Here is an 18668-nt window from a genome sequence, read left to right on the forward strand (position 1 = left end):
TCATCCTCCCTCGTAGCTTCCAGTGCGCTCGCTGGTACAAAAGGATAGTGAAAGCGCTTGAAGCATGCGACAAACCACTCTAACTCCGCTCCCATTTGACAGATTCTAAAATTTTTTGCGGCAGTCGATTCGTGAGGAAATAGGCCATTTTTATGATAGCATTCGATGAAATGGATGATTCGATGGAGAAATGTTGCAGCGCCCATTTAACAAAACGGACTTCTTTAAACGTTCAGCGACAGTAGCCACTGCAACGTACATCTAAAGGAAAACCTACATCTAAAGGACGTGTAACCTGTGCGTTAATACTGGCCCTCATTGTGTGCTCACACGACTTGGTGAGAGAAGACTTAAAGCATGGCATGGCTCTACCGTTTTTTACAATCTTAGAATGTTTACACGAGAAGTTAAACAGCTGTTTAGACGATCTTGCAGAATACTGACTGCATACGTAGTTTTCTGAAAGGTTAGGGAAATGTGTAAAAATTGTATTCCATCATTCTGAGGCAATTCTTCAGTAATGTTCAGCCCTCTTCCATTTAATTCAAATTGTTCGTTCACTGAGGTAACGAGGGATTCAAAGTCGGCACCACTACAAAATCAAGTAATCGCCCACGTAAAGAAAAAGCTTAATAATTTAGTTACCTAGGGCGTCCTCTGAACGTTTGTCAATCTTGCTAAGGAATAAATCACTAGGAACCGGAGCAACCTCGGGCCCAATGAGAATTTCTGATCTCTGCACATCAATGCCGTCCTTCCAACCTACCAGCGTCCACCTTAAATGCATGACAGGATTATCTCGAAAAGCCGTCGAAGGAAGACCAACCTGGCCAGTGAAATCACCACCCTTATCAATGAATCGACGGTCGGCATGACTGACGCCGATTGGCTTGCATAAAGAAGAAATCAAGTGCCTGAACGTAGAGCACCGCGTGTGCCGGTTGATAGGCACTGCCTCTTGCCTGGGTGTAGTGTGGTAGGTAAGTACAGGGTAGGAGCTAGTCTTTAGGCATTACAGTAAAGTCGGCGAGTCTGGAAAGTTTTGATGCCCACTTTCTTTTCCGTCGTTGTGCGCTTTTTCAGATGTTAGTCGGCGTTTGTGCTGTCTTCTCTCTTGTGTCCGTGTTTGCACGCTCTGTCTTGTTAGCATGAATACTTACCAACTAGTTCAGCTCTCTGTTATTCTGATGCATAGTGTAGTTGGTGCGCGAATCCAAGAATATAACATATCCAGCTAATTGGGACGTCGCCCTTCACTCCTGGAGGACGCCGCAGCGTTGATGTCATGCAATACTCGTGAAAATTCTGGAGGAGAGAAAGACAACATCCGCTAAAGTTATGCATTTTATATTCAGATTTCCCATTCGGATTAAAAACAAAAGACAAACAGCGGCGCACCGGTATTATTGGGTGGCGGCGGCAGTGGCGGTGGCTGTGGCGGCGGTGGCGGCTTGACCACTCCTTGGACTTCGGGGGCGGCACAGAGCGGCGAGAACAAAACAGACGGCGCGGCGCGGCGGCGGACAGGTCTACCTTCGAGTCTACTTTTTTTTACGAAGCGGTCCATCTAGCTGCACTCGGATTTGAAGGTTAGATGGAAATGCTCCTTGGAAGCAGTTGCCGCACACAATAGCTGAAACATGGCGGTATTAGTTCGCATATATATAGTGACGAGCACAGCTTCAGCGGGGACTATAGGGACGACACACGAAAGATAGACATGAAAATTATCAACCAGAACTCAGCATAAGAAAGACAGAAGAACTGAACAGTGGTGAATTTAGCAAACAACACCAAAGTCGCCTTTCTGTTAGTCAGCCAGAGGATATGGTGCTAGATCGGAAGAACCTACATGGATTCAAGAGAGCGTTCCAGGAGCCATTCAACACACGTCGGTTAGCAAAGAAAATGGCATATCGTTAGCTACCGTATACGGTGAGCGTAGCAACCATGCAGCGACGACCCTCAGTAACCATACAAGGGGTACAAGTACTAAACAAACGTATGAAATCAACACTTGTGCTGATCGTTGTCTAACATCTGTTGTGGAGGTGGCGCTTGTCTAATGTCTTTTGTAGTTGTGGTGTTGGCTATTCATTTTAATAGAAATTTACTAAATATGACACATATGATGCACTTCGACTCAGCAGCCAATAGTCTAGCTTTATTCGACACCTCAGGAGTACGCCAACGAACGCTGCTTATAATATGCAGATCAGCGCACCTTAGCACGCATTTCTTTTCCGTAACAGTAAAGCTGCGCTCTGACGACAGTGTGGACGTGAGGTAGGACCATTAGCTAGTCTTTAGGCGTTACAGTAAAGTCGGAGTGTCTGGTAAATCCACGATGTGCTCAGAGCTCCTTTATTTACGAAAAAGACTCGGCTCGATGCCATACAATGGGTTCCTACAATGCGTGAAATCGGCCGGAAATGTATGCTGAAGAGAGCGGATACGTCAGCTACTTAATCATAGTGGCCATTGAAACTAAAATGTCAGCGAGTGATGTGGCATACTGCCAAAGCGAGGGCCATCGATTTTCCTAGTGTCGTTCAAAATTAGACAATACATAATAGAAATAGCCAGTCAGCGTCATTCCTATTCAGAGACTAAATTGCACATTTTCTAGGATAGACACCCATGTGTCCAGCTGAAACGAAAGACAATGCTGTCATTCTGAATGGAAGCGCAAGTGTTCTAAGGGAGTAGCATTTCAGTCTCTTAGCCATTTGAAAGATGTGCAAGGCCGATGAATATAGTAACGTTCAGCTAAGGACCCACAATTCGCTTTTAACCCATTGCGAAAAGACCAACTTCCTTTTTTTTTCTTTAGATGTTACGTCCACCTGCAAACAATATCCTGAAACAAGGCTGAAAAAATTCTGTCGAAACTGCTTCTAAAATGATTCGCGAAAGAAACCTGTCAAATTTGTATAAAAGAGTCTAGAATTCGTAATCAGGTCAGACGGATTCGTGCAGCGAAGCAGCCGCACCATGAAGTCCATAAGCCTGAGTGCGCTGGTCGTCAGCCTGCTAAGTAAGCTTAGTATCCACTACTTTAGCACTGCTTTCATTTCGCTATACTTCTTGGGGACAGCATGCACTGCGCATTCACTGGAGATACCTTGACTCATGTAGTACACCTGAGCATTCATTGGTACGGTAGAATATAGCACGTTTCTGAAAGACTTCACGATAAGTATAGTAAGCTATGACTGCGGCTAAAAATTGTCGAACGAGGTTGGTCCCTATAGCAATAACACACGTCTGCTTATACAGCAGTTCAGGAGACACCTGTAGCCTCGTGTTACTTAAACCTTTCAGACGCCACCTATGAAGAACTGTCTGTAAATGCGTCAAATCGATACAACGTTATTTCAAGGCACTCAATATTATATTGCAACATAATAATGTCATCATGCGTTAATTTATGTGTGTTATAGCAGTGAATTCTAATTCAATTGCAATTAAATATCTATTTATCGTGAAGTGATTCATGTTCCGTTTTGCATTAACAGAAAGAAATCTTACGCCAGAAATAGAGTGCAAATCCGTTTTCGGATATGTCCATTTGGAGCAAGGCAAAATTATACTTTTGACGTTGTTCATGGGAAGGGGCACGTCGAACAACTCGTCGAACAGTGAAGTGCCTTCAGCAAACTGATCATATACATTTAGAAGAACATACTGTTGGGCGAGTTGGTACGTAATGCATTATGTGAAAACTGCGCGAAAACGTGGACAAGGGAAGAAACGGATGACACAATGCGCTCGTGTCGTCCGTTTCTTCCCTTGTCCACGTTTTTCGCGCAGTTTTCACGTAATGATCATATACAACAGTACACTGCAGAATGAAGTGAAAAGAAGCAAACTTTATTATGCAGGAGGCTCATTTCATCGAAAGCTCTCTGTATATTGCTCTCGCTTAGACCCTAGTCGTTACAAATGGCAAAAACAAGTGGTCTACACAATTGTGTACATAACATGTCGAAAGGTTAACAGTTTTTAGCCTCATGAGCTTATGTAATCAACTGGTCTGCACGTACTAGAAGCGACTTTTAAATTCGAGGCATTTCTACGCGAACCCAAAGCACTTTGTGCGTTTCTATCTATCTATCTATCTATCTATCTATCTATCTATCTATCTATCTATCTATCTATCTATCTATCTATCTATCTATCTATCTATCTATCTATCTATCTATCTATCTATCTATCTATCTATCTATCTATCTATCTATCTATCTATCTATCTATCTAGCCGCCTACATCTGGGTGCTCTCGTGATCGCCTCCTTAACTTGGTGTAGGCCGAAATTGCCATGGGAGGGTAAGAAAGTTTACTAATATGACTGTCTGGTCATGACATGGATAACGTGAAAATCTTGTCTCGTACGTCGTCAAGCCCTTTCTTTCAGACACGTGTGGTACATACCCGTATACCACGGGCCGTGGTATACCGGCATGTGCCACAGCTGATTGACAGTTTATATCTACCATAAAACGGCGAGAACAGACAATGGTAATCTAAATGCGAGAGCGTTAAGAAAAACCTACACCGCCGGCGTTGACTCGACGAATGTAGTGAATAAAAATTAGAATCCTAGCAGGAATTCCACCCAAGAATTCTACATGGCAGTCAGGTGTTCTACCACAGAGCCACGCCAGGTCTAGAAACTGCTCTGGAAAAGTACCCTATGCAGGCGTAATGTCGGTCCACAACGTCAATTGTGGTTCCAGTGTTCGCTCCGCTGTTATAGCAGGTTATTAAACATTACCTTTGTATTCCTCTTATTCAGCAAGCTGTATTTAAGCGTTGCTCGACCCCTGAGGAATACGCTAACGAAAGTTACATATAATATTCACATCATCGCACCGTAGCGTGCACTTCGTTTCGATAACATAGACGTCTGTGCTCTAACGTGAGTGCTCATACTGCGTCAGACCTTAAGTTACCATTTAAATGTCAGTGTAGTCGGCGTGCCTGGTAAGCCCACGATATACACAAAACTCCCCCATTTACAAAAACACGTCGATCCACGTCGTAACGCTTGGCTCAAAGCAGTAAAATACAGCATAGAAGCATTCGCTGACCGCTTGGCATGAAACCGATTCTCACAAGGCGTGGAATCGGGCAAATGTTTCTTTTTTTAAACAAGCCGTGTTTTCGTGTGGAAGAAGATAATAGAACGACAGTGTGGGAAAGATATAATATGGTGCAATCAATGACTACACGTTTCTTCAGCTGCAAGACTGTAATTGAGGAGGAAGGTTCTTACGTATGTCAAGCAACCGCAATGACTACAGTGGAACAGAACATCGCTGATACATGTACGGTGTTGCTTCTTTTGAGTGAACCAAACGTACCAATATGACATTCCACTTCTCTTATAAGGTTTTTGTAGTATGACAGGCTCGTCCTGATTATTAGTTTTTCAGATTGCAAACTAGAGGCCTATTGCTAATAGTATACACGTTGTTGCACAAAAGTAGAAATGGTTGTCAAGTGCACTCCTTTTTGTTTTCCCTTTGCAAATTGTGCACTCGCGCAGCAACCTCATCGATTGAATCAGGACAGTGCCTGCTGGAATTGACGTTTCCTTGAACAGATATCAAGAACCATTCTTTTACATTATAACAAACACAATTTCTCACAAGTATTTTGCAGTGAATCGGTCAAGCGAATCGCAAGCCACTCAAGCGGTGCCTTCGTTCTTGCAAGTCTCATGATCATTATGCACACTGGTAGACGCACGCAGGTGTCGCAGCAGACAATACGTTTAGCGCTTCCCTCAAAAACCCAACACTTTTCACTCAGCGCAGTATTTCCATAAAGAGAATATCTGTACTTTCGGGAGAAACACGCATGTGTTTCTTTCTACTGCTATAAAAAATAATTCATGATTGGTAACTCCATATTTAGACCGTAACTACAGAGCAATGCGTACCTTGGTGGTTGAATGTGTCCATGCTTCACTAAAATCCCCTTGTCACGCAAGCGTCCTTAAATAAATTTGACATATGGAAGAATAAATTAACTTAATATGACTTTATTGGAAGAGAGCATAGTGCGTCAGGGAACAAACGGGGGTTAAGGATATCATAGTTGAAATCAAGAAGAAGAAATAGATATGGGCCGGGCACGTAGCACGTCGGCAGGATAACTGGTGGTCATTAAAGGGGTCATGAACCACTTTTCCAAGTAATGATCTAATGACCTCAGTATGGGAGTTTACTGCCTCCCGAATCGATTGCCGCAAACATTTCTCGAATCCGTCAAGAATGAGCGGAGTTGCGGGGGTTTGGAGCACGCTCTCAGCACTTTCTCTCTTTTCTCGTGCCGACGAGCGCACTGGAAGCTACACGGGGAGGGATGGCACGGGGGAAAGAAGTTACGTCAGCGCGCGTCATGAAACGCGATCGCTCTTCCGCTGTGATTCGCGTGCGCGAGTGCGTCTACCGTGTACTGAGGAGTGCGCGGCGCCGGCAAGTGGCGGCACCCCGTGGCAAGAAGCGCATCTGATTCGAACTCCGCTCTCAATTTATGTCGGCTATCGGCCAATGAGGATGCTATGTCTTTTGCGACGCGGCGATGCAGATCGCGACGTCAATCGGCAGACGCCCCGCCCACCGACGAGAGTGAGAACCGGCCTCTGTTTGAAAAGAGGGCGCCTGAGAAAACAGCGACTTCGCGTTCCGCTTGTAGCCTTTACGCGGCGCGCACGACTGCAATATTTGGCTGAGCAGTTCATAGCCGTGTCAGCTTTCCGCAGGATGTGTTTCTTCAACAAGCCCAAGGGGTGCTTCATGACCCCTTTAAGGGTAACTGACTGGATTCCAAGAGATGGCAAACGCGTGAGGGGGAGACAGAAAATTAGGTGGGTAGATGAGATTAAGAAGTTTGTAGGTATAACGTGGCAGCAGAAAGCACAAGACCGGGTTGATTGGCGGAACATGGGAGATGCCTTTGCCCTGCAGTGGGCGTAGACAGGCTGATGATGATGACTTTATTTAAAGCTCCGTAAACAAGCTCCGCGAATCTAAAGAACGAAGTCCACCTGAAGCAGATCCGAAGCCCGTATTTCCTATCATTCCCATGATGGTTGAGGCTCCGGTTAACGAGCCTCCATAGACACTAACAGCAGATTGCCTTCTAGGTTTTATAGAATAAAACTCAATAACCGCACCTGCTAAACAGCGCTGAAACAGGACACTGATTAAGGACACACGACAGACGGGGTAGTTTTCTACTGAGGTTTATTGCATGAGCGGGAATGGTTTACTCTGCGAAGCGTAGCTCCTAATGCGTTACTTAAGCGCCGATCCGTTACTTGACAAGGAATTCGCATATCTGCCAAGTTAACACCTCCTCGCACGCCTATAACCACGCCTTATAAAAGCGGTCTTTTATAAAAGCGGTCGGGCGTTATAAAGCGGTCGGGCGTTATAAAAGCGGTCTTTTCTCGATCTCTTTCGTCTACTTCGATCTGCCAATAGCCGGTCTTGAGGTCCATCGACGAAAAGTACGTCGCGTTGTGAAGTCGATCCAGGGTGTCGTTTATCCGTGGGAGGGGGTACACGTCCTTCTTCGTGATTTTATTCAGGCGCCGATAATCAACGCAGAAGTGCAGTGTCCCATCCTTCTTCTTCACTAACACCACAGGTGATGCCCACGGACTCTTTGAAGGCTGGATGATGTCGTCGCGAAGCATTTCGTCCACTTGTTTCTTTATGGCCTCACGTTCTCGCGTCGAAACTCTGTAGGGGCTCTGTCGGAGTGGTCGAGAATTTTCTTCTGTTATAATTCGGTGCTTAGCAAGGGGCGTTTGTCGGACCCGCGATGACGACGAGAAACAGTCCTTGTATTGCAGGAGCAGGGTTTTGAGCTGGTCTTGCTTGACCTTCGGAAGGCTCGGGTTGACGTCAAAATCCGGTTCGCGACCTCTATTCGTCGAAGCAGGTTCGGCAGCATCGAAGAGGGCGAAAGCATCGCTGGCGGCTACACATTCGTCGATGTAGGCAACCGTCGCACCCATGTTGAGGTGCCTATATTCGTGGCTGAAGTTTGTCAGCAGTACCTTTGCTTTACCGTCGTGCAGCTCGGCGATACCTCTTGCGACGCAAATTTGACGGTTCAGGAGTAGTTGCTGATCGCCGTCGATTACGCCTTCAAGGTTCGCAGGTTTTTCGGTGCCGACGGAAATAATGACGCTGGAGCGCGGCGGAACGGTCACCTGCTCTTCTATCACCTTCAGTGCATGGTTCCCTGGCGTCGCGTGGGGTGGGAGCGCTTTGTCTGAGCTTAGTGTTATCGACTCAGACCTCAGGTCGATAACGGCGCCGTGGTCACTTAGGAAGTCCATTCCGAGTATCACATCCCTGGAGCAGTTTCGTAGGATTACGAAGCTCGCAGTTTAAGTCCGGTTATTGATGGTGACTCTCGCCGTGCAGATACCAATCGGCGTTATCAGGTGGCCTCCAGCTGTCCGGATTTCGGGTCCACTCCAAGCGGTCTTTACTTTCTTCAGCTTGGTGGCGAATGGCCCACTGACGACGGAATAGTCGGCTCCGGTGTCGACGAGAGCTGTGACGCTGTGGCCGTCAGTTATGTTCGGGGGACGATTTCCCCAGTACGGGTCAACGGTGACTAATCGCGGACGGCGCGTGACGGAAAAGGGGCGCTCGGAAGGGCCATTAGGCCGTTCGCCTCTACCCGCGCCTTTGTAGCCGAACCCCGCGACCTTTTGTCACCCGTACGGTGGAAGCGAGCTCACGGAGACTGACAACGTAAACAATGTGTCGCCGTCGCGACGGTCCTCACTGAAGGAGCACCGACGTGGTTTTGCAGTAATTGCAACAGGCGGCGGCATCTTGTCGCAGACAAGGTCCGAGACGGCATAGTAAACTGGGCACGTTGGTGTGGTTCATTTCAGTGTACGTTGACTTTGTATGTGATTGATGGCGTTTTTTAGTTGGCTTGCCGCATAGTGAGGGCAGCAAAGCGTGGGAACGCGAAGGCGGAGACACGTCTCTGAGAGAAACAAAGTTCTCTGCTTCATTGGTGGAGTACCGCAAAGGGTTGGTCCCGTAAGGCGGTCTCAGACGAGACAGGGTGGATTTAAAGGAAGAAATAGGAGAAAGGAGGAGAGAGCTTGGTGCTCGACGGAGAGATTGCGGAGGGGACAGAGGTCGTGCTTGGCGCCGACTCTGATCCAGGGACGAAGGACTTAGAGATATTCTCTTAAGGGCTTGAACGCTCGGTGCGGGCCCAGCCCAGTTGTTGTCGCGAGTGCTGTTCAGTGGCCGCCCCGGCCTTTGTTTTGTCATCAAGTGTGTAAATAAACTCAAGTTTGCCAGGATCTGACAACCGGGCCAGTCCAGTCCTTCAACGTGTCGCCACGGTCATCCGAACCATCGGGATCACCTCCATCGACCCAAATTTAACTGGCGCAGTCGACAGGATGACGTGGCGGCTTCCTGGAGGACAATGAGACATCCTGCAGTCCTGTGTATACACACATAAACCAAAGCAAAGAAAGGCGGGGCGAAGAAGCAAAAAAAAAAGGGTACCTCGGAACGGTGCATGCAAGTATGCAGTTCGAGAAGGCTGAACGTGAGACAACACCAAGTGCGGCAATCAACTGAGCTGCAATCAAGATCGGCAGCGTCCTCTTTCCGGACATTGGCACCTCACCCGGAGCGGCCGGCGACTGCTGGAGCGACGAGGACCGCGAGAGGCATTGCACGACCGGCCGTCGTCCCAACCAAAAAGGCAGAGACTGGACGGCGCGAACACATCGAAGTATATCGGAAATCGGCTCCCATGATCTGCTGACTGAGGCCTCGACGAGGAGCCAGCGTGGCGACGCAGCTACCGACAGAAATCACAGGTGGGTCCCTGTTCTGTTTTCTCCGGGAGCACCATGGCGACTAGGGTGACCAGAAGTCAGAGGGCAGATGGGACTAGTGAGAACCACGAGCTAGATCGTGATGAGGCATCGGTAGATACTGATAGCGCAGATGTGCGTGCTGTGGAAAACGCCGATCCAGCTGTACAAGTTCGTGTAAAGGAGCTGGAAATAGAAGCGCTAAAGCTCCAAATCGAGCTGCAAAAATTGAAGCTTCAATCGCACGCGAGCAATGAAGTGGGGCGGAGTGACAGGTGCGGTTTGGCGCGGTATGCGGATCAGTTGCGAGCAGTTCTTCCGCCAATGCCGGTTTCCGATGAGCTCGTGCCGGCGTGGTTCCGGAGCGCAGAAAACATGCTGAGAAGCTGCGACATCCCTGACGAGGTACAAGGCGCTATCATAGTGCCATTTTTGAATGAAAATAGCCGCACATTGGTGGCAAATCGAGCTGAGGACCGAGTACTTTCGTACCAGGAGGTTCGTGACCTTGTCCTGCATGAACTAAAGCTCACCCCTGAGGAGTACAAACGCCGCCTTTATGCCTGCCGGAAAGGAGATGAGACGTGGGGACAGTTCGCCACTAGGCTCGAGATTTTGCTTGATTATTATCTCCGTAGTAGAGAGGTCAGTAATGTTCAGGAGCTGCGGGCATTGATCATTTCAGACCGGGTCAAGCAGTTGATGCGCGAAGACATGCGCACATATGTGCTACAGCACGAGACGGCGGAATGGCTTAGACCTCATGACCTCGCGAAACTGGCGCAGAAATATGACGAGAGCACGAGTAATAGAAAGTCAGGTAAAACAGCCAACGGTAGTTCGAAGAATGGTGAAAGGTTCGATCGCCGCACGACAGACAGGCTATCGCAGGGAAACGAAAGAACGGGTGTCCGCTGCTATGCATGCGGCGAGAGTGGACACTATCGGTGGCAATGCTCGCAAACGACAATTCCACCCGCGGAACAGGGACAAGACCGTGTCCCTACGGAGAGACTCGCCGCGAGGGTAGCGTGTGAACCGGCAGTGGAGAGCATAATCCCCGAAAGGTGCTATGCCGGTGTGTCAAGATTAACATGGATCGACTTGATAAGTGCGGGGCGCAAGTTCACCGCGTGCTTAGATTCAGGATCAGACATAACAGTGATCAGGAAGGCGTTAGTTCCGGAAGGGGCAAAACTACAGGGAGTAGGCAGAGTGAGTTTGAGAGGGGCATTTGGGCAGGCTGTCCCCGTTGACCTGATGTACGTCCCTTTGGCACTGCATATCCCAGAAGGAGGTATTACTCCAGAGCTGATGGAACTGTGCGCGGTTACTGAGAAACTCGCGGAAGGAGTAGACGCTCTCTTAACGCCGGACACGCTAAAGAAGCTTGAACAGCTTCAAAGAAACTCGCGGGAACTGGCGATTCATATTGTGAGGGCGGAGAGGAATTCCGCTGAGGAAGTTGATCACGAGGATGAAAAGAGTGCTCAGGAGACGCCGGAGCACCGGCAAGATTCAATGGGGTCGCGAACAGGACGGGTAACGGCGAATGAGGCGGGTAATGAGATCTTCGTAAAAGAGCAACGGGAGGACAGCTCCCTGCGTTTGCCATGGGTGCAGGCGCGTGAGGGTACACACGGAATGTTCACAGAGGGTGAGTTATTGTTCCACCGGGAACTCTGGGAGGCAGTGTTACCAACTTGTCTTACCTGAAACACGTCGCAATGAAGTGCTGGTGCTCGCTCATGATGTACCTTCCGGTGGGCATTTTTCAGGAAGGAAAGCGAAAGAACGCGTTCGTAGTGCATTCTCTTGGCCAACAATGGCGGCGGACATTAAAAAGCCTTGTGAACCTTGCCTTACCTGCCAGAAATTCGCGAACAGAAAGGTGGCCGATCGAGTGCCAATCACTTAATAAATGTGCCGATGCCTTGTCGCGCTGTGTCAGTTTTCTCTTGTTTTTTTTTTAGATTAGCCAGACAGCGAGAGCATTGTGCCTATATGTTGACTAATTGCCATGGTGCTTCGAGGAATGTACAGTACAGGGTCCAACCTGCGAGTGACGTTCCAAACAGTGCGCGGGTGTGCCTGCTTGAGTGCATTTCGGTGTGTGTGTGTGCGTGTGGATGTAACAACCCCCATCGTGCGATTATGCGTGACTTCATGCATTGGACTGAACACAAACATTTGGGAAGGGGTGCATCCGGCATGACGCTAGGTAGTGATGTTGGGGAATCTTTTATAACGTGTTTAGTGTTTGTCTTTGTGCGATGTTATTTGCTTACTTGCCTAAGTTGTGATGAAACTGGACCACAATCTTGAAACGTTGTCAGCGCCCTTAAACGTAAATACACCCCCCCCCCCGCCCCAGCATGGAATTTTGAAGTTGAATGTACAACAAGCGTACATACAACATTCTTGGGTTGGAAGGAGTTATGTTCGGGGGACGATTTCCCCAGTACGGGTCAACGGTGACTAATCGCGGACGGCGCGTGACGGAAAAGGGGCGCTCGGAAGGGCCATTAGGCCGTTCGCCTCTACCCGCGCCTTTGTAGCCGAACCCCGCGACCTTTTGTCACCCGTACGGTGGAAGCGAGCTCACGGAGACTGACAACGTAAACAATGTGTCGCCGTCGCGACGGTCCTCACTGAAGGAGCACCGACGTGGTTTTGCAGTAATTGCAACAGGCGGCGGCATCTTGTCGCAGACAAGGTCCGAGACGGCATAGTAAACTGGGCACGTTGGTGTGGTTCATTTCAGTGTACGTTGACTTTGTATGTGATTGATGGCGTTTTTAGTTGGCTTGCCGCATAGTGAGGGCAGCAAAGCGTGGGAACGCGGAGGCGGAGACACGTCTCTGAGAGAAACAAAGTTCTCTGCTTCATTGGTGGAGTACCGAAAAGGGTTGGTCCCGTAAGGCGGTCTCAGACGAGACAGGGTGGATTTAAAGGAAGAAATAGGAGAAAGGAGGAGAGAGCTTGGTGCTCGACGGAGAGATTGCGGAGGGGACAGAGGTAGTGCTTGGCGCCGACTCTGATCCAGGGACGAAGGACTTAGAGATATTCTCTTAAGGGCTTGAACGCTCGGTGCGGGCCCAGCCCAGTTGTTGTCGCGAGTGCTGTTCAGTGGCCGCCCCGGCCTTTGTTTTGTCATCAAGTGTGTAAATAAACTCAAGTTTGCCAGGATCTGACAACCGGGCCAGTCCAGTCCTTCAACGTGTCGCCACGATCATCCGAACCATCGGGATCACCTCCATCGACCCAAATTTAACTCCGTCGATAAGAACATTGAGGTCGCTAGTCCGTCGTCTTGCGTTGCGGTTAGGTCGTGGCGTCGGATCACGGCTTCGTCGATTGGTCCCGCTGTTTCGACGTTGCGTCGTCAGGTTTTCTTCGGGCCGCGAAATTTCGTCGTGAGGGCTCCGTTCGGTTTGCGTCGTGTTCTGAAGGTCTCGTCGCGTTGTCGTCGTCGGCGGCCGCGGAGGATCTTCGGCATTTCGTCGTACAGCAATCGCACCTCCATCGGTTGCTGCCCTTAGTTTCCCGGATACGGGCTGGGCGACCGGCCCCGGTTTGGGCCAGTGTACTGCCGGCGGTGCGGGGACATGTAGCGGCCGGGCGACGGCGATCGGGAAGGTCGTCGTTCTTGCCACTGTGTTCCGGTGAGGTAGTCGTCAATGTCGCGAGGCCGTTCGCCTGGCTGCGGGCGCGGCGCGTTGATGGCGAATCCGCGTAGCCCCATCTGTCGGTATTGGCAGCGGCGGTACGTGTGGCCGGCCTCTCCGCAGTGGTAGCAGAGCGGGCGGTTGTCAGGGGCACGCCAAACGTCGGTCTTTCGGGGGGCGCATCCTTGTCCTGTCGGCGGGCGGTATGGCGTCGTTGGGGGTGGCGGCGGTGCCTGGCGGCGGAACTGCTGCGGCGGCGCGGCGTCTTGACGCGGGCGAGGAGGGGGGGCGTTGCGTCGGGCTGCAGCAGCATAGTTCATTGCTTGCAGCTGCGGCTGCGCTGCATAGGGGGTGCCCAGCGACTGCTGGATTTCCTCGCGGACCATGTCGGTGATCGAATCGACTTGAGGCTGTGCTGAAGGCAACAGCTTGCGCAGCTCCTCCCGCACTATCACTCTGATGGTTTCCCGTAGGTCGTCGGTACCTAGCGAGTGCGCGTCGGTGTAGCCTGTCGACAGGGTTTAGCGGTTGTACTGCTTCGTCCTAATCTCGAGGGATTTTTCGATTGTTGTAGCCTCCTTTAGAAATTCGGTGACAGTTTTCGGTGGGTTCCGCACCAATCCTGCAAAGAGGTCTTGTTTCACTCCCCGCATAAGGAAGCGGACCTTTTTTTCCTCAGGCATGGCAGCATCGGCCAGGCGGAAAAGTCGCGTCATCTCTTCCGTGTAGATAGTTACCGTCTCATTCGGTAGCTGTGCTCTTGTCTCCAGCAGAGCAGCGGCCTTTTCCTTGCGGACGATGCTCGCGAAGGTATTGAGGAACGTCGTCCGAAAGAGGTCCCAGGATTGAAGGCTCGATTCATGGTTTTCGAACCACGTCTTCGCGGCGTCTTCTAAGTAGAAGTAGACGTGGCGCAGCTTCTCTTCAATGTCCCAGTGGTTGAAGGCGGCTCCTCGCTCGTACGTCTCCAGCCAGCTCTCCGGGTCTTCAAACGACGATCCACGGAAAGTTGGTGGCTCCCTTGGCTGTTGCATCACTACCGTTGTAGGTGGCAGGGGGTCTGTCATCGTCTCGGCGGTCGATGTGACGGTCTTCGGCTGCCTGGCGTTTTCGGGAAGGAGCCCGTACTCTGGTTGTAGTCCCTTCTGCCGGCGGCTGGTTCGAGGATCCGGGTTGTTCTTAGAGTCGTCTTCTTCGCGGCTTGGGCTTGGGTCAGCGCTCCGCGGTGGCGTCCGGATCATGAAGCAGCACCTCCACCAGATGTCACGTGGTCGTGACGTCGACGAAGACAGCAGTCAGCACGTCCGAGATGAAACTGTTTATTTGGCCGAACTTGTGGCCGGGAAAATGAAAGTCAAACTACAGCAATACACTGATAGCGTCGAACAGAGCGTCGACCGTCGATCAACTGACAAGCGGTCACGCGCGTCGGCTTTTATACAGGCGCTATCGAACTTTCCAGCAATATCGCTGGTGGCGGCGTAATCTCTAGACAAAGCTGGAACATTCGCGAGCGGGGCGCAATCTTAACAAACCGATCTACTACAATCGCGACGCTTCTAGAACACTACTTCGCGGACAGCGTCGAGCGTTGATAACCGTCCCTGCCGGTCAAACCCGAATACATCAAAACAAGACAAGAAGTGGGCGTGGCAATATACACCATTTGCCGGTGGCGGCACTCAGAGATCCATGGTATATCAGCGTGGTTTCTTTATCACTAGCGAGATGGCGCGAGTGGCTCGAAGAGCGCAGGGCCATTAGAAGAGCGCGCTTTAAAGATTGACGCCCCAGGCGTCGCGATGAGTACGTGCCTCTACAGGGCGTGTTCACTCGAGCGAGCGCTTATCTCTTGATGGCGGTGGTTTGTACTGCGTTGAGAGCACGAAGGTCACTTGGCTCACTGCAGTGGCCGCTCTTGCGAAAAGAGCGCGCTGCTCACACGAAAGTAAGTTCGCGCTCATCCTGTGTATGTTCGTTCCGTGCGTCTTTTCGGCTTGAGCATCGCGTTGCAAATTTTGAGCTGCTAGCAGTTCTATTTGTTGCTATAACATTCATCCCTTCGCCGTTGGGGTGAAAGAATGCCCAACGAACGCTCAACTACGACTGTGAAGACACGTTTCACTTTCGTGTTATACCGATTCCTATGACAGAGAGATCAGCCATGTTTTTTCTGAGATCTCCGGTTATATATTTCGCGTTTGTCCAAATAACCTCTGCTGCAAGTCAGCGCCCGTGGCGCGCATCCTTTTGTCTGCGTGCCTTATCGGCGCTGTTCTGAGCGCTTCTGTAAATGACAAAGGTAGTTGTGACAAGTTACGCAAGGTTCTCTTCGCGGCGCCTTCCCGCTTGCACTCCGCCTTCACAGGCGGAGGAATACACTGACTGCGCCTCAACATATCGCCACGAGTCAAAGCTCAAGCGGGCATCCGCGGCGCCGTAGCGTTGCAAGAGATTATTTGCGGGGCTTTCGGCGGTAGCGATTCTCAGGCGTCAGGCTATGTCAGTTATAGATAAGAATAATGGAAAAGCAATGTCATCATAGAGGAGCGTTGAAGTTTAACGAGATAATTTGCACTGAATTGCCATGAAGGAAGCACAATCTCCAGGCCTGCACTGAGAATAAGCAATTGGTATTGTTCTTAAAATGGATAAATCGCTTCTCCAGCATGAATAAGTGATGATCACAGATTGATTGATTGATTGATTGATTGATTGATTGATTGATTGATTGATTGATTGATTGAAAGAACTCTACCGGGGTCCTGCGGCAGGCGCTCTAGCACGTAGCAGATACACCTCGTTTAAATATTTAACAACAACCTTTCTAAGAAAGTAACAGTGTACAGCATAAATTATACACATAACTATCTAAGCCACAACATTTCGACACAAGGTTACGGTTGCTGCTAAAGACGCTGTAAGATATGTATACTTACAAAACTGTTCCCTACAATGAAGCCTCTATAGGAATAAATCTTTCTTTTCTAGCGTGAACTTCGCGAAATTTGACGGCATTAGGTGATATAAATTACCATCCAGGTAGCTCCGGATATGAAATATTAGATTTACTATAGCTGAGTACAAATCTACAATTACCCTAGCTTCTAGATTAGTGGTGTGTAAAGTGAATGTTTCAAACTTCTTAAACACCCTTTTCAGGTCACCAAGTCATCGCAGGCGGACTTGGAAGCAGTTATTACGGCTTTGGGAATGGCTTCGGTAGCGGATTCGGCGGCGGATATGGCAGCGGATTCGGAAGTGGAAGTGGACTGAGTGCCTTCGGAAGCGGTTTCGGTGGCGCATACGGCAGTGGGTTTGGAAGCGGTGGTGGACTGAGCGGCTTCGGCAGCGGCTTCGGTGCGGGATATGGCAGCGGATTAGGCAGTGGATTTGGCAGCGGAAATGGCCTCAATGGATTTGGTGGAAACGGCGCTTACTGGAGCAACAGCTACGGCAGCCCCTACGTAGTTCCAAGGATGCTCCTTTATCCCGTCGTTCTGCCAAGCGGAAGTGGGAGTCTCTGGGGAAGCAACGGTGGCTGGTACGGAAATAACCCTCTCGGATACTGGACGCCATGGAGCTCTCCATACAACGTATGGTTTTCCGGACCGTTTGGAGTCAGCCAGCCTGCCACTGGACTATGGAGTCCGCGCAGAGTAAGTTCACCGGCCACCTGGTTCACGTCGGGTAATCTTGGCGGTCAAGGTCCTTCAGGCGGAATCTACAGATTACGTGTGCTTGGAGGGAATGGAGGCCTGAGCGGAGTCGGATCAAGCGACTACGATAACACTTACGACGACAGCAGTTCCTCTGGTAGCAGTAGTCCATCCAGCTGGAGTAGCCAAAATGGCGGTTCTGGGTTTGGTGGAAGCGGAAGCTACGGCAGCTTGGTTGGGACCAGCGGCCTTCCAACCGGATTTGGCGGCAGTGTTAGCCAGATTGGTGGCGATGATGACACGTACTACGGTCTGAGCAGAGGATCAAGAGGAAGTGGTAGTTACGGCAGTTTCAACCGCCTCTTGGGAACAGGCGGGTCTGTGGGGCCACTCAGCGGCCTCCGCGCAGGTATAAGAGATCTGTTCAACCGACTTGGTGGTTTTGGACTAGCGGGAGGACGAAGTGGATATGACAGTTTGGGCAGTCTCGGCAGTCCCTATCTGAGATGGCTATGCCGCGTCACTGGACTCTCGCCATGGAAATTGCGCCGCCTTTACAGGAAGTACAGGAGAAGTGGGATCAGATGCTGTTTTCTGACGTACCTGAGGCGAAATGGATACCTCGGTGGCTACAATTGGGGATATCCATACGATGGCACGCAGGGTAGTGGAGGAAGGCCAGGCACTGGTGGAAGTTTCTATTACTGGAGATCACAGCCAACCTACTACAGATGGGGAACACCTCTGGGAAGCTCAGGGTCTTCACAAGGAGGTAGCTATGGGGAAAGCTCCTACAATGAATTCAGTGGATCGACAAGTGGCGGTTACGGAGGGTCTAGCAACGCCAATGGAGGAAGCTTTGGCGGCAGCAGCGCTTGGAGTTCTAGAGGTTCCGGGCAGCAGGATGGGCTGACATACGTGAAGGTGTAGCAGAAACAAATTTTGGTGTTACAATATAAAACCACTGGAAAATTGGGTAAGCAACCCGCACTACCAGTTTGTGAACTGGCCGACATACTTTCAATTTTTTAAAAATAAAACTTCTCCAAGATTTTCACACACAGTGTATTTATTACTATAGCACATTTTCGTCACACTGTTTATAGAAAATGTTGCTGTAAACATACCGCGGCAGTGAAAAACATGCAATTTACTGAAGAGAAAAACAGTTTTCTTTTGTATTAGTTCGTTACTCTTTCACAATAGCGAAATCACCCCTCTCGGCGGTTGGAAGCGCGCGAAAAGAAAATGCGGGTGGCGACGCCACCTTGAGGTTTTCCGCAAATATCGCCGTGACGTCATCGATTTCGACGTCGTCTACTGGGGCCCACATAGTTCTTAACCGGTAAAAATGAAGTAAACGTTTTTCCATGTGTCAGAAACTAAGATTCAAAAACCATTTTAAGCCACTGTGGCCAAAATGTTCAAGAACACTTCGAAATTTGTGACGTCGCG

At 49.9% G+C, this 18668-nt stretch overlaps 1 protein-coding gene across 1 annotated transcript; it reads left to right on the plus strand.

Annotated features, from left to right (window-relative positions):
* The first annotated feature begins 2932 nt into the window (after window positions 1–2932).
* LOC119377303 (uncharacterized) lies at window positions 2933–18270 on the plus strand. Its single transcript, XM_037646835.2, has 2 exons — window positions 2933–3037; window positions 16717–18270. Exons 1-2 carry the CDS (start codon window positions 2995–2997, stop codon window positions 18141–18143), a joined length of 1470 nt encoding a protein of 489 aa, XP_037502763.1. The 5' UTR covers window positions 2933–2994; the 3' UTR covers window positions 18144–18270.
* Window positions 18271–18668: the final 398 nt, after the last annotated feature.

This window comes from Rhipicephalus sanguineus, unplaced genomic scaffold, assembly GCF_013339695.2.
Source record: "Rhipicephalus sanguineus isolate Rsan-2018 unplaced genomic scaffold, BIME_Rsan_1.4 Seq4304, whole genome shotgun sequence".
NCBI classification, from domain to species: Eukaryota; Metazoa; Arthropoda; class Arachnida; order Ixodida; family Ixodidae; genus Rhipicephalus; species Rhipicephalus sanguineus.